The sequence below is a fragment of the Nyctibius grandis genome, chromosome 20, assembly GCF_013368605.1.
Source record: "Nyctibius grandis isolate bNycGra1 chromosome 20, bNycGra1.pri, whole genome shotgun sequence".
Classification (NCBI taxonomy): domain Eukaryota; kingdom Metazoa; phylum Chordata; class Aves; order Nyctibiiformes; family Nyctibiidae; genus Nyctibius; species Nyctibius grandis.
The window spans coordinates 1,782,307-1,797,563 of record NC_090677.1 but is presented as its reverse complement, the minus strand read 5'-3'; the positions used below and the strand labels follow the sequence as shown (position 1 = coordinate 1,797,563).

The 15,257-nt window shown below is 40.6% G+C and overlaps 1 protein-coding gene across 4 annotated transcripts in view; it reads left to right on the top strand.

Moving 5' to 3' along the window:
* Positions 1 to 15,257, top strand: part of PCDH15 (protocadherin related 15) — a 358,337-nt gene that overhangs the window by 192,777 nt on the left and 150,303 nt on the right. For all 4 annotated transcript variants that reach the window (XM_068416522.1, XM_068416519.1, XM_068416520.1 and 1 more), the window contains one exon: positions 4,522 to 4,615. In XM_068416522.1, the coding sequence (XP_068272623.1) occupies positions 4,522 to 4,615 (94 nt within the window). The remainder of the gene's footprint in view (positions 1 to 4,521; positions 4,616 to 15,257) is intronic.

The following is a 15,257-nucleotide window of genomic DNA, read 5'->3' as shown; positions in this document are numbered from 1 at the left end:
AAAGTTTTCTCCAGCCTTTTGCACGTTTTTTTCTAGATGCTGAAATGTCTTGATAGGAGATTAAAGTAGGATTAATATTGAACAAAGCATAAAGTTAACTTGAGTGGCATATTGAGGCTACAGGAATTTATCTCAGTGTCACAGAAATACATTTTTAGATACTTTAAGGCCAGGGCAGAGACCATGAACATGATTCTCTCTCTTCCTTTTCTCATCTGGATTATTTTTGTGCATCCTGGAGCATGTCAGTTAATCCTTGTGTAATTCCCTAACTGGCGGCACGAGTGCTGAATATTACCAGTTTTAATCTACCTACTAGATCTCTTTTTATCCTCAGTCTGAGGATTGTAAGATGGCTTTATTGTGTCTTCTTTGGCAATACAACCTGAGCACAATCTGTAGTAATTCGGTACCTCCTTATGTTCCCCAGGGAAAGGGATGATTAACAGCTGGGATGTTAAATGAACGTGAGTACATCCGAATCCTTGAGTAAAACGCAGGAGTTTTTATAAATTAGCCTGTCTCTGGAATGGTGTTTATTGAAATGGAGAGGGTAGATTGCAGTTGTGCGAGCGGTAGGAAGGAGGAGATAAAAAGGCAATATGATAGTGCAAAAATATTGGAGAAATTTAAGCAGCTACATGCAGCTAAAGGTCAGTGTTAGTAAAGCAGTATTGCTTGTCAATATTTTATTCTTAGCTCCACTTTGATTTTTTTTTTCTCTGTGAATCAATACTTTACCACATAAGTGTTTTATGTTTTATTCACATGTTCCTTTACTAAAAAATTCTTCTGTTCATATTTTATTGCGGTCTTGAATGAATGCTAAAAAATATACATGATCTGTTATGGTAGCTAATTGATTTGCAGAAACACCTGGAAATGAGAGAATTGTTAAAATACAGAGCATGGTTTAGCATTGCGTGGCGGTTAATAATACATCTGACTTTCCTACAGCCCTCGAAGGAAGTTAATGCCTTTCTCAGCAGCATCACTACTGTTTCAGCGTCTGATATTTATAAATTAGAAGAAGTTTAGTTTAAAAGCGAAATGGTCTTTATCTATAACAATAATATTAATTGAGCTCAGCTGAATATTCCCTAGCAGAAGACAGTACATGAGACTGGAAGCAAAAATGAGATGCGCAGTGTTGTTAATTTGTCACACACAAATTACAGGGTAGGTTGCTGGAAATCCCACCGCTGTTACACTCGCTGCCTTCTTGTGGGCCGTGGATGTGCACAAAGCTAAGAATTTACTGTTGGGCTAATTTACATCTTAATAGTCTACTCAAATTATTAATAGTCCAGTTATGACACTAATGCAAATAGCTGAGATTGCAAACATACATATGTTTTAGTGTGTGTATATATAAATATAAAATATAGATAATGTAACTTATGTATATCTGTAATTTTAACTTTTATATATTTATAATCATATATATGTATATATACACATGCATTTTAATGATATATAGCTATATATACTCATAGATAGCTATATATGATTATAGATATATATATAGCTACTTATATTACTATATATATGGCCATATATAAAAAATGTATATAAATATGTACACAAACTTTCTAAGGTCTGTCCCTTGCTCTGGCATTACGCTTTACCCTTCAGCTTTCCCTTTGGGGCCCTCAGGACAATAATTCCCTCTGGAGCAGGGGTCTGTGCTGAGTCTTCAGCATCTGAAGTCCTGCCATGGGAGGAGGAGTATGGTACTGGTGGTTTCATTCTCCTCACTCTAGGATCCATTTTGAGTCACTTTTATGTTTGTTAACACACTCTGTACCATGCTTTTTCCCCCCATCTGTGTGCAAGTCTATCTACAGGATCACAGAATGGCTGGGGTTGGAAGGGACCTCTGGAGATCATCCAGTCCAACCCCCTGCCAGAGCAGGGTCACCCAGAGCACGTTGCACAGAGTCATGTCCAGGCAGGGTTTGAATATCCCCAGAGAAGGAGACTCCCCACCCTCCCTGGGCAGCCTGTGCCAGTGCTCTGTCACCCTCAAAGTAAAGAAGTTTTTCCTCATATTCAGATGGAACTTCCCATGTTTCAGTTTGTGCCCGTTGCCCCTTGTCCTGTTACATCTGAACTTACTGCATGTGGTGTGTTTTACGTATGTGGATACCTGTTTCTTGTTCTCTTTGTGACCCCAGACTGGTTTTGGGCAGCAGTTGTGTTTCTTTATCAGTAGTAGGCCACCGGTGGGGTGTTTGTAGCCTAGGGACTCTGGGGTCGTCCTGTGCCTGAACTTTCACTACGCTGGAGTCCATGTCTGTACAGTTTCGTATGTAGTTCAGTCTCCACGCAATAACCACATTAAAGCTACCTATTAGTTACAAATATATGTATAAAAACAGGCATCATTGTGCAAACGTAAGCAACAGCTAAAACAACATTGGTATCAGGTACCTGCTCATTAGATAATTTCTGTTGCAAGCTAAAACCAACCTCTGAGCAGGCTGAGGCAAGTCCATGCAAAGAAGCATGACAGGTCCCGAGGCCCTGTTGTAGCTTGGCACAATGCTTGTGGCTTGGGACAAGACATGTCAGCTCCATATTTCCTGGGTCACAAAGCTATACACAATATCCTTGTGTCTCACTGGTTTTTACCAACATCCAGAAAAGTGTTTTAGGTACAATGAAGTTGCTAGCTTTTCCTTTCTGGAGGAAGCTAAACATGACACGTGCCTGTGTTTTAGTTGTGTAGCAATGAGGCAGATTGAATGAGCATCTCCTGAAATAGTCTTGTCTTTGATTACTGAGCTTGGATGATTTTTTACCTACCAACCTTTGAATCCTAGGGGAGAATTATGCTCCCACTCACTGGTTCCACCTATTTCTGTAGTATTGAGTTGAAGAAACTGCTTGCAGTAACAGCTTGCCAGTAAGTGTTGGTATTTGTTTCTGTGGGAAGCAATGTTGGAAAAAGTCTTGGCCTGGAACCAGTTTGCTGAGGTCTTCCCTGAGAGTAAGAAGTTACAGCAGAAACTCTGTAGGAATTTATAATCTAGGGAAAAAAACATGATTAGGTACAGATGATACAAGCGTTCTGGAGGCGTACAGCTAATGAGACCTCATAGTTTGGAGGGACTGTTTGGTTTGGTTTGGCTTTGGCTTTTTTTGTTCTTCTAATTAATACCTCTATCTGAACAAGTAGCTGTTTAGGTTCTACATCATGAACATAAAACGTAGGTTCAACTGGTAAAATTTGTAGCTGTACCTGACAAATGCTTGGGTCCGATATGTCCATTGAAAATGGAATGACACATGGAAAGTCACAGCGTCCCAAGATCCCAGCTCGTGTGGATTTTGCACTGCAAAATCATATGAAGTTATACTTTTCCTAAAATATTACAAGCTGACCATGACATGTTTGGTGGAGTTTCATGGGAGGAGCTGCTCCTCCAGCCATGCAACAAGAGGAGAAATAGCCTATGGATTGGGTGGCATTTAAGAGAGGTGTCAATGTGTTACGTACTTGGCCAGGTTCCAGTAGGCACCGAAATCCTGTAAATGAAGTGCAGAGCTTTAGGGCTGGTCACGGAAGTACCACTTGTGCCAGTTCCAGTTAAGCAGAGTTTAGCTTGCATAGACAGGGTTGTTAACTCAGTGGTACTTTTCTGATGCTTCCTAATATAAAAGTAATGAGTCCACGGTGGGATCTCATCTCCGTGTTGCTACAACACACCTCCAGGTGGCTTCTGGACTTCTGCGTGAGGAAATCAGATCATCCTAGAGAAAAAAATCCAAACTGTTTTATTTTTTCAGCAGTTACAGGAATTTGCAACGCTTTCAAATGGCATTTTTGTAAAAATATTGTTTTATTTTTTGTGTATGTGGCTTCCAAATAGCCTTTCATTTGTCATCTTTTTAAAATAGACATCAAGAATCACAGTATCCTGATACATTTTCCACAACATTTATGCCTATATTAATATTTTATTATTAGGGAATATGGTATATCTGTGCTTGCACTGAAAGGGCATTAGCTCATTGCAGCACTTTTACTGAAGTTACACAACACGCAGGTTAGTGGCCTTTCCCTATAAAACTCTGAGGAGACTCATACTTAGGACCGTGCGTGTTGTAGTCCCAGAGTTTGCTGCTGCAATGCCGTCAGGGGTATCCAGAGTCCTCTGTGATTAACAGACTGCTTGTGATTCTCTCTTCTCATTTAGTATAGCAGTGCAGCTTCCTAACAAATTAGGGTCTTGGGTTCAGTGTAGGTCTGTCTGTTGCAGAATCCTGTAGATCAGTAGGTTGTTATTTTAATCCTAAATTATACATGTATCGAAGCGGAAAGCATTAGAAATTGGCTCACCGTTTTTGTTAGCCTTTACCTACACAAAGCATGCTCTCAGTTGTAATAAAGCCTAAAGCTTATTAACTTGCTTAAAGGGAAACGTTTGTGTAACGCAAAGTAGCGGAACAAAAGTGCTTGTAGAGAGCTTCCAACTGTTGTGATAACATCATTTTATGTTTTTGTTTTATTACTAGTTCTGGACTGCTAGCCTTAGGAAAGCCCCTGGACAGAGAAAGCACTGATCGCTATATTCTGATTGTTACCGCCTCGGATGGCAGACCAGATGGGGTGAGTTGCCTGTGAAAGTTTCAGAGAATGGGCTGTTACGATGTGTAGTTAGGCACTTGAAGTAGTCTAATTGTAGAATCTTTTCTATGGGGCTTGACCAAATATATCTGTAATCTGCAACAATTTTCCTTTATCTCAGAAAGGTTTGTGTAGATAAAGCCTGTGTGTCGCTGGGTATGTCCTTTGATCTTGAAACCGAGTGACTTTGCTGCTGCTTCTGCCTTTGTGTTATTCTTCAACAAGAACCGATGCAGTCAAGGTTTGGCGTTACTCAGATGTGTGCATCTTCTTACTATTTCTTCTCCGTGCTATTAAATAACCAATCTTCCTTCTTACCTTCTCCTAAAGATCAGTTATGTGGGCAGCTATATTACAGATTTGTATTTTATGTAGCCAAATGCGTTGCACTTTTTTCAGAATTGACAGATGAAAGCACTGTCCAGCTTCAATTTTTTTACACTCTCAAGAAAAATGTGGAAAAGTGCCCATGCCACGTCACTTAAAAAAATAAAACTCTTTTATCAGGAGGTATTTCTGAGTCTTCTATGTTTGCATTGATCAGGCATGCAGTGACCCCGCAATCAAAACAGCAAACTACTGGTCACATTTGTGTTTAGTATAACAAAATTGTGATTTTTCAATTTCCAGATGAAGAAATGGAGGGCTATTTAAGGGTATGTATTTACTTGTCGAGCGGAGGCAATGGAATTAGTTTTTCTGAAAGTTTGCAGCAATCCCAAGAGGGGGGAATTTATTGCAGTTGGATCGTGCAAGGTACATGGGAGCCCAGCAGTTCTGCTGTGGACTTGTGCCATGGAATAATAGCATAGGGGGAGGAGAAGTCTCTGTGTATCTGACCTTAACATTGCAGTGTGTAAGGGCACATCTACAATAATATGTCCACGTTATCTGGGCTGTTTTAGGAGGCGGTGTTCCGCTTTGAGATTGAAACAGAAATCTTTGACAGTTTGCTACGGAGCAATCATCAAAGCTCTGTGGTTTGGACCCTTGCTCACCCTGTCTTCACAGCAGCAGAAGAAAATCTTATGTATTATTTCTGTGGCATGCTCTTTTCCCTATTTTAGCTTCTTCAGCTTACAAGGTTTGCCTTCCTGCTCAGTATTTACTCAGAATTTTTTTTTTTTCCCCAAAGTATTGAGAAAGTTTTAGAGCCTTTATACAGTTGCATGGCAATATGGAATACCTATAACAGAGCCTATACCCTTTCCATTAAAAATCTGGTAACAATTATCTTCTGTAATTCACCTTAATATTTGTAATTTTGTTACTTGTGAACTACTCTCCATTCTTGATAGCTACGAGTTCAGTTGTTTTTATCTCTAACTTCCAGCTGGGAAATCTGGAGATTTAAATAGAAGACTTGTGTACTGTTTCAGACTGTGTTATGCTGCTGAAATACTATCTGGGGCATAGAAAGGCTACTGAAAAGATATTTCCTCTTCCTTTCATCTAGAGATTCATTCTCTTTGTCCTGGAACTTAACTGGACATCTGATCAGTTTAGATAATAGTTGCTTTTTTAATGGAAATCCAGTCAATCATGGCATGCTGCTTAACATAAAATATTTGTACATAGGATGAGATATGGATTTTGAAGCTCAGCTGTGTAAAAACCACCCAAAAACAAACTGTGGAGGGTTTCGTTAGTATTGTCTCTGAACTGTGCTGATGTAGGCTTGACTACCTGCTGCAGCACAAATCATTGGTACTTAAGTCTGTGACCAGTTTAGGAGCCAGGCTGGAGCAAGAAGCGACCACGTTGTAGGGGGAATGGACTGTCCTTCTATTCTTCATGCATCAGCTAGTCCAGTGAAGACAGGGCTAGAGGTTCCTAGAGGTATGGTAATGCAAATAAGAACAGAAGCATTCTCAAAAGTAATTGTAATGATATGCAAATTTCAGTGGTTGTTTTAGTGGGGTGTGTTTTTTAGAGAAAATATCAAGAGTATCCCACAAGGAAATGAAATAATTAGAGCCCAAAGCACTGTTGTAACATCAGTGGAAAGTATTTGTGATTTCCCAATGCTGGCATAAAACTCATAATTTCTCAGTAAGCAGAATGGTTCTTACTAGCACAGGAGTCACTTGACAAGCAGAAAGACGAGCAAAACAGCAGCAGGTTGCTTGACTGGTACTGAACACTCTTGGTGGATGGTGTTGTTACACTTAAAAGATCCACTCCCCTGCTATTTCATTATCTGCTTTCCTCCCTTATAGAATCACAGACTGGTTTGGGTTGGAAGGGACCTTAAAGACCATCCAGTTCCAACCCCCTGCCGCGAGCAGGGACACCTTCCACCAGACCAGGTTGCTCCAAGCCCCATCCAACCTGGCCTTGACCACTGCCAGGGAGGGGGCAGCCACAGCTTCTCTGGGCAACCTGGGACAGTGTCTCACCACCCTCACAGGAAAGAATTTTTTCCTAATATCTAATTTTTTTTTTTTCCTGGAGTTTTGTATCTGCAGGTGTGTGTGTTAATTGTTCTCTCAGTGAAATGTGGTCACGCTTTCTAGCTTGTGTGCATGTTTTCTTTACTGCTGCTTGGTTTGAGGTCTTCATCACTCTCTCTTACCTGGCTGTAGCTGTTTTCTGCTGTTATGATACTTTCTGCCAGTGGTGGGGCACCTTTCTTCTGAAAATTTTCCAGCAGTATGGCCAACTTGACAAGCTGACTTGACTGCTCTTGCACCCAAAGCTTCTGGTGACAGTACATGAAACGAAAGGGTGAGGAGTTGGCTGGGCTTGCCAGGATCACAGATGAGGCTGTATAAGTTTCTCAGCTTTTATTTTACAAACAAACAGATGAAACAGGGCAGCCCAGCCCATTAAATCTCCATGCCAGGAAACAGTGGGTTTGGCTGACTTGCCAGGCTTCCTTGTGCCTTTGCACAATTTGGTTGATTTGCAGCTCTTCTGGACTTGCTCCCTGCTATTTGACAGGCTCCTCCTGGGTCAGGGACTCATTTCAAGTTGCTAGCTGATAACGTGGCAAACTGTTCTAAGGACATGAGTGCTTGTTTCAACAAATCAGTGAACTTCTGTGGAGGATCTTTTCTTTTTTCACTAGTTTATATCAGAAAGCAATGATGTCTCTTTAGGAAACAAATAATTCTTACAGTTACCAAACTACTGCTCCCCAAAGTAATTCACCTGCTGCTTGTCAGCAAGGTTTGCTTTTTTGAACAGCTCTATTAGTGCCTACAGAAAACCAGTTATCTGATTGAAGAACTTGTTTCAGTTGCCCTAAAATCACAAAGTTCATTCCACAGGCCAGTGCAACTTAATTTAAATGACATTAACATATTTTAGCTAGTAATATACCAAAACTGATTTCCTTCCATCCAACAGTGGGCTGTTTGAAATTACCCATTAATGTCAGATATACGTAGCTTTTGTATTCTGTACAGTCTTTTCTGTATCTGCTTGTTTCTTGAAAATTTGAAAGGAATTTAAAGGGAAAAGACTTTATTAGTGTGTTTTGGGGGGTTTTGTTGTTGATTTTTTAAACTAGAATTTCCTCTTCAGTTACAACATGAAAATTTGGCATTTGTACATTTTTGTAGTTAAGTTTTATGAACAACAGTCATAGGATCACAGGATGATTCAGGTTGCGTGGGATCTCAAGAGGTGATGTAGTTTGGCCTCTTCCTCAAGCACGGTCAGCTATAGTTGCACTGACAATTTAACCGTGGAGCACGTTATTTAATTCACAGCCTTCAAGTATAAGGATGCATAAAAAGCCATGTTAGTACCTTTACACAGTGGGAAAAATAAAACATTTTTATTGATGTTTCGTACTTATCTGCGAAAGTTCAGTCTTTGTAATTTCAGGCAGTGAATTTGCTTTAGAAGCTGTGAATAGTACTCAAGACATTTCAATATCAATAATATTTTTCAGCTAAATTCTGTTGCGAACAAAGATTTTTAGCCATTATAACATAGGTTTTAAAGGGGCATAACTTCAGCTCATTTAATTTTTAAATAATGGTGTATAAACCACTGCATTTTAGATGGAATACTTCAGATGGGAAATGTTGCTATGCTTTGAAATTGTTGAAGCTTTCAGAAAGAAATTTATCCCACTCTGCTTTCAAAGTTGTCCGTCTCAAGGCGATGACTCTCTTGTCGGTTCGACATTGTTCTTCTAAAACTAAGAAAGTTTTTCTCCATAGAGAGGTGAGGCTCGTTAGGTGGGTGAAGCCTGTATTTCAGTGTTGAGTCAGCAGTCTCTGGGATCAGCTCACCTGAAGCAAACAGAAAGGGCCAGAAAGATTCATCTTTCCTACCTTTGACACGGGTCCAGTTCACACACTGATTGCAATCTCCAGCCCTGACAGGGTCTCCTTTGGCCCAGGGAGACATGCCCAAATGGGTCTTTCTTTCCATGTCTGGTGTCTCCAGGAGTTTGGAGGTCAGCACATGGGGCAGCAGGAAACTTCTCCCACCAGATCACACTTCGGCTTGCGGTACAGCTGCCCCAGCACCAGTCTCTTGGGGAGCAACGCTTCCTCCGGGTGCCTTTCCCCTAATCACGGTGGTGATTACCTTTCTAAACCCACAAGTTACTGGATTCCTGATCTTCTAGGGGCTCAAACTCTTTCCCCCTGCAGCTGTTGGACTAGTACACAGTATACAGTATAGTATCAGCCCTCCTTTTTATCCCTGATGTTCTCTAGACAAAACTAACTGTTCCCCATCATCATCTATGAAGTCTCTTGAACACATTTTTGCATTTGAAAAGTTTGTTGTCCTGCACACCTTAAATTTTTGGTGGTTTAATGGTATTTTTTTTTCCTGCTCTGTTTTCTGTGTCATTAATAAAGGGTTTAAGAGACTTTTAACAATGTTGCTATGGCACTAAGTAGCTGAGGTTTCTGTAGTGGAAGCCACAAGGCTTATTTAACCACCTAATGTTGTCTGGTGACAGTCGTGTTGACACCTTTTGACTTTTGGGGACTGCTTACTCCATCAAAATTAATAGAGACCTACTTATGCCTTCACCAAGCAACACGACTTTCCATTTAGCGCCGTGGCCTGGCTGACACCATTTCATCACTGCTGCATGCCTTATAATGCTCTTGATTGTTTGAAATGCTCAGCTGTGCTTCCCAGGCTATTGTTGTTCTGATTTATAACCTGGAGCGTTAACAGGCTTGTGGTTTCTCTCTGACCTTGAAATAACATGACCTACCACCCGTCACTGTTAACAATACGACACAGCAAACAATTAAGTATGCATTAATTGAGTAGTCAGGAAAATGTTTTTATTTCCCTAGTAATGAGGCTTAGTTGTAGATGGGCAGAAGGAATGACATGCAAATAAAAACCTACATCAAGCTCAAATTGTTTTCACAAATGGTGGTGTGTTTGGATGGGATCTCAAGGCAAGAATTCATGTCATTGCATTTCAGAGGGAGAAGTTAGGAATAAATATACATGAATTCTGCTAGGAGAAAAAGCCTTCTATGCTATTTATTTTTGGCTTGCATGAGTGTATATGTGTCAGTTCATTTATATAGATAAAACAGGAAGCTCCATTGTATTGTCTTACTGTGTGTTGTGTGATTCAAGCAGAATCCAAACCTCCAAATACAAATGTCTAGTCCTGAAAATATTCACCCAGCAGTTCAGAAACGCGTTTCTGCCCAAGGCCTGGCAAAACAGAGCGGCTCAGTGCCTAGTTTACAAAGCCATTTGGGAGTTAGTAATTAGGTATTCTTAAAAATTGTCAGCCATCCAGGGAGTGTTCTCAATCTCAGGCAGCTACAGCCTTCCTTTTTAGTATGGCTGAAGGAGAGCAACAACCTTGATGTGCCTCATCACACTCACTTTGTGATACCCAGAAAATACTGATGGGGGTTCAGACACTCTTGTATGTCTTAGAAGACTCAGCGTTTACTTAACCTGTTTGCCAGAGTGTGTCTTAACCACCAGGCCACTTTGGAAGTCCAGAAATAGCTGTTGTCCATCTGCTCTTTTGAAATTCTGCTGTTCAGTCTGAAATTCACTGGCCAGGAGAGATCAGAGGTGACATAGCTCTGGGAGGGTTTCTCTGAAAGCCATGGATCCAAGATCTTGCCCGTTAATCGCTGACTGTGCCCATTTCTTCTGCAATGGACACTTCATGAGAAAATCAGAATAATTTTAGCATTGCAGACCCCAAAACTGCTTTGGGGCCATGTTTCCTGAGGAGACAGAGGCACCATCAGGCAAGCCTTAGAAAGGCATCTGAGAGAGAACTCTTTTCTCGGTGGTCTGGGCTGGCCCAGAGCAGCTGGGTGCCGAATGTAGGGATTGAATTGGCATTTTTTAAGACATTTTAAGTCTTTTTTTGTCCTCTCTATATGTGGTTCTGGATACCCAGCACTGGATTCCAAATTCCACTTTGATGTCTGATGCATGAAAGTGAAACACTGCCACGTTTAACCTTTAAGTGTGGCTAAAACGTTCATGGGTTTGCACTGTACTCGGTACAGGAGCTTAAATCAGTGGGGCTTAGGATTTAGAAACTCTGAAAACCATATTCCTGGCTCCAGTATGCTGAAGTGTGGTGTTCTTAGAAGGTCGTGGTAGTCTCTCTGCCACTATAATGCCCTTAGAAGGACCAACAATTGAAAATTAGTGTTTGGTCACTTTATGATCTAGCTAAATATACCTCCTTACTGTCTCGTTCTTGCTCAGAGCAGACCAACGTTTCCAGAGGGGATTTCAGCCACTGAGTGAACCATAAGCAGCCTTATTTCAGTGCACTGTGTTTCATCATGTAAGTTAGACCTGGGTATTTCGGTCATCTTAGAAGAAGATCGTTAATAATTCAGCACATCTATCTCCCATGACACTGGAATTAATTACATTCCTTAGAGCAAACAGGGAGCACTAGATCAAGGTAGTTTAGACAAAGATTTACTACTTGAATAGCATACAGGGAATTAATTAATTACAGTAAATTTTTTGTTACTCCTGTAAATATTACCTGTATCTGCTCCACATCAGTTCCGTTATCTTTCAAGAATAAAGCACGCAGGTCTCTTTCAGTAAATACTCACTCGAGCAGAGATTTTGTGTACAAAAAGCCTTGTATTGAAAAAGGCTTCTACTTAACCGACCTTTTTGTGATCAGTAAAACAAGATTGCCAGAAAAAATAAAATCAATGGAATCTGTTCATACTGTGGAACTTTAATGCTACCTTAATGCGGCACATTTGTTTTGATCTGTTGGTGCAGTGGGAGGAATAGTTCTTAAATATATGAAAAGGAACAATATAAACAGATAAGTTATTTGTACTTCCTCCTCTAAAGAAACTCCTCCTCAGATTATTTTCTTTTCAACAATGCAAACTGTAACTAAAGAGAAACACTGCCTGCTGCTATTCTCCTGACAAGTTATGTACTTTGTATGAGAAAGCCTTAAAAATTTCAGCTGATCTGTAAATTTCAGTTTGCACGAGAAGAATTTGTCCAGCCAGATTTCCTCTTCTGTGAGAGAAGGCCGTTCTCCGTGCATCAGCTCTTCTGTTAAGGCGATCTTTAGGAGACTCCCAAGCTCCCAATGTCCGTGCAACTTGTCTGCTTCCATTGGCATGGATAACATTCCCCATAAAGGCTTTGATCTCAAATGCTAATGGAGAAGGGGTGATGTAAGTAATCCTCATAAATAATTGATCACAGTTTTAAATCAAAAGATTTTGAGCAGATCGTAATTCCTTTTTGAAAGATGACTGTAATTATTTTAAGGTGAGAAACAGTTCTGCACCAAGGATTATTGAAGCATTTTGTATCCCAAAATAAATAAGCTTAAGCAGAACTATGTTAAAATAGATCTTGCAGCAGAGTTCACAATAACAGTAACGTGTAGCGTAACACTGAGTATACATTACTCTTACTGTGTACACACAGTAATACCACAGTTGTGACAGTAAATACCACGGTCATGAATTCTAGTTAGACTGGAAAACTAAGTTGGGCAGACTGGTTTTCAGCCAGCACTGTATGTGCAAAGTCAGAGAGCTCAAGGGCGGACACACCTCTTAAAGCTCCTTGCCCTGAACCCCTCCGTAGCTGAGCGTGCCCATGAGACAGCCCTTGCAGGGTAGCAGAAACCTCTGCTCTTACAAGAGCAGTGAAGGCTCCAGTTCTAAGTAAATAGCTAACCTGTGCAAGAAGGCTGGGAGAGCTGCAGCTGATGGCTAGGGCAGCCCACGTTCCTCACCTGTTGTGAAGTTCTCAGGTTTGGTTTATGATATAAAGGCATTGGGAGAGATGCCACAGCTTTATCCGTTTGTGATTAAGATACTGAACCCGAACTTTTACTTTAGAGGCAGACCCATTTTTCCACGGCTTTGTCTCTGCCAGGCTGTGTGACAGATGTAGCCTACTTTGTACGTTAGCCTCCAACTGTGTTGGGTGATGTGTAGCACCCAGTATGTTCTAAATTTGGGTTATTTAGCTTGGGATATAAGCTACCAGATACTGCTGGTTCATCTCACAGAAACAGTGATGTTTCATTGCTGTGATACTGAGATATTTTTCAGCTGCTTGGACAGCAGATCAATACTCTTCCACAAACAGACACAGAGGGCTGGAGCCCTGGCTGTTACATGGCCAGTGACTGGCGCAACAGTGGACACCTATCCCATCAGTCCCGTGCGTTTGTCAAGGAAGTTTCTCGAACATACTTGATTTTCTCTTCCTTTCCCAGTGACGTTCTCATCTTTTATATTTTCTTTTTGGCTGTGTGAGGTTTTAGTTTTGGGGATTTATTTTTGTGCGTTTCACAGCTTTTCTCTTTGTCTCCTCCCCAGGCTTTTTCTGATCTTTTTTCATTAGTGTAGTTATTGACAAGCTCCAGCCTTGTCTTGCCATTCAGCCTCAGTCTCTCCTCTCTCCTGAATTTCTTTGCAGTCCAGCTGGCCATTTCACCTTTATAACTTGGAGAGGTGTAGAAGGTCGATAGATACCGCTTTTAAAGTTCTCATGCCCTACACTGGAAGGAGACAAGGTCTGAAAACACCTGAGGCTTGCAGTCTTGCTGATAGGAACAGACTGGAAAAGAATAACATGCTGCCCCTTCCCCATGGCCTGGTGGACATTGTTTGTTGTGTTATGCAGCTTCTGTGCATTCAGAAAGGTTAGTGACCAAGGCCATAACCAGTTGTGCATATTTACCCATCACTTCTTCTGACTTTGGCACTTCATTGTCATCCTCCATTACCGATCGTTATTAGATTCTCATTAGCAACATCACTCTTCAGGCTGTCGCTCTCCTGGAGCACTGAACTTGGACAGCGTGGCGATTTACCTGTTCATGTCTCTTTTATTCTGGTCCTTATCACAGTATTTTAAGATCTGAGCAGCTGTTTCCCCTGTTTGGTAAAGAACAGCTATTATTTTGGATATCATAACTTCAGTGTAGTTTTCTTGAATTAAATATAGATAAGTCCTGATATGTAGATCAGAAGCATTATTTACAGTTTCTTTTTTGATCAAATGAGGCCTTGGGCTTTGCCTCAGATCTTATTATTTGCAAACTAGTTGTATCTAGAGATGGTAGCATTTGTCTTGGATTTCATCTAAATGAATAAACTTGCTTGACATCAGAGCTAATAATGTTTCCTCTCCAAGGCATAGAATGCTCTCATCAATTCCCAGCTTCAATTTAAATGGCAGGCTACAAATAAAGTAAGTCACAAGTGAAATTTCCTTCAAATTTATCATCCGTAACATTTATCAGGGCCTGGCATACTTAGGACAAAAGATACTTGCGGAGGGGATGTAAATGTTACATTTATTGCTTAGGGAAGAATTATATATGTAAGAACTATTTTAGTGGCCCTGAGAAGGCTATAAACTGCAGCTGTTGATATTTTATTTGACTTCTGTTTATTATAAAAGAGAAGTAAACACGGTTTGCCTCAGTAATAAATAGGAAATGCCTGATATGAGGCTGTACTACCTTTTCCCCTGCGTGAATTTCCAGTAATAGCTTCAACACCCCTTTCCAAACCACACTTGACAAATCTTTTGTAGAAATACCTAGTTTTAAAACAGCCAGAGCAGTTTTTAAACGTATCCTTATTGTATTATCTTGGTGTTTGCATGAGGAGAACCCAGTCAGTTGATACACAAAACCCAGTTCTGAATTAGGTCTCTCTCTCATTACTTTGGGGACCCACTCAAATTTGTTTAAAGACTCTTAGTGGTAATTAAACATATGTCAAGAGCTTTAGCAACACAGCAGCTCTGTTTCGTGAGAGCGTGCTGGTTTAGTGTCTCTTTTAGGATCCTCTACAAAACACTGCAACTTTTCATAATTCCTTAAGAAATTTCTGAAGCGATTTGCTTTCATCCTGAAGCATGTCATGAACAAAATAGTATGTATACAATCAAGGGGGCAAATTAAAAGTTCTAGCTGCAACTGGTTTTCTTCAAACATCTTTTCTTCAAACACCATCTTTTTCTCTATTCATTTTCCTCGGGCTTTTCAAAACCTGCTTCACGCTGCTGGTAATTCTGAGCATTGACTTCATTTTCCTCTGCCATATGCAGGTCACCTTACAGTGGTACGGAGTAGAGCCACCCAAAGAGGACAGTGATGTTGTAGGGAGCTGGGACATAGGTTCTA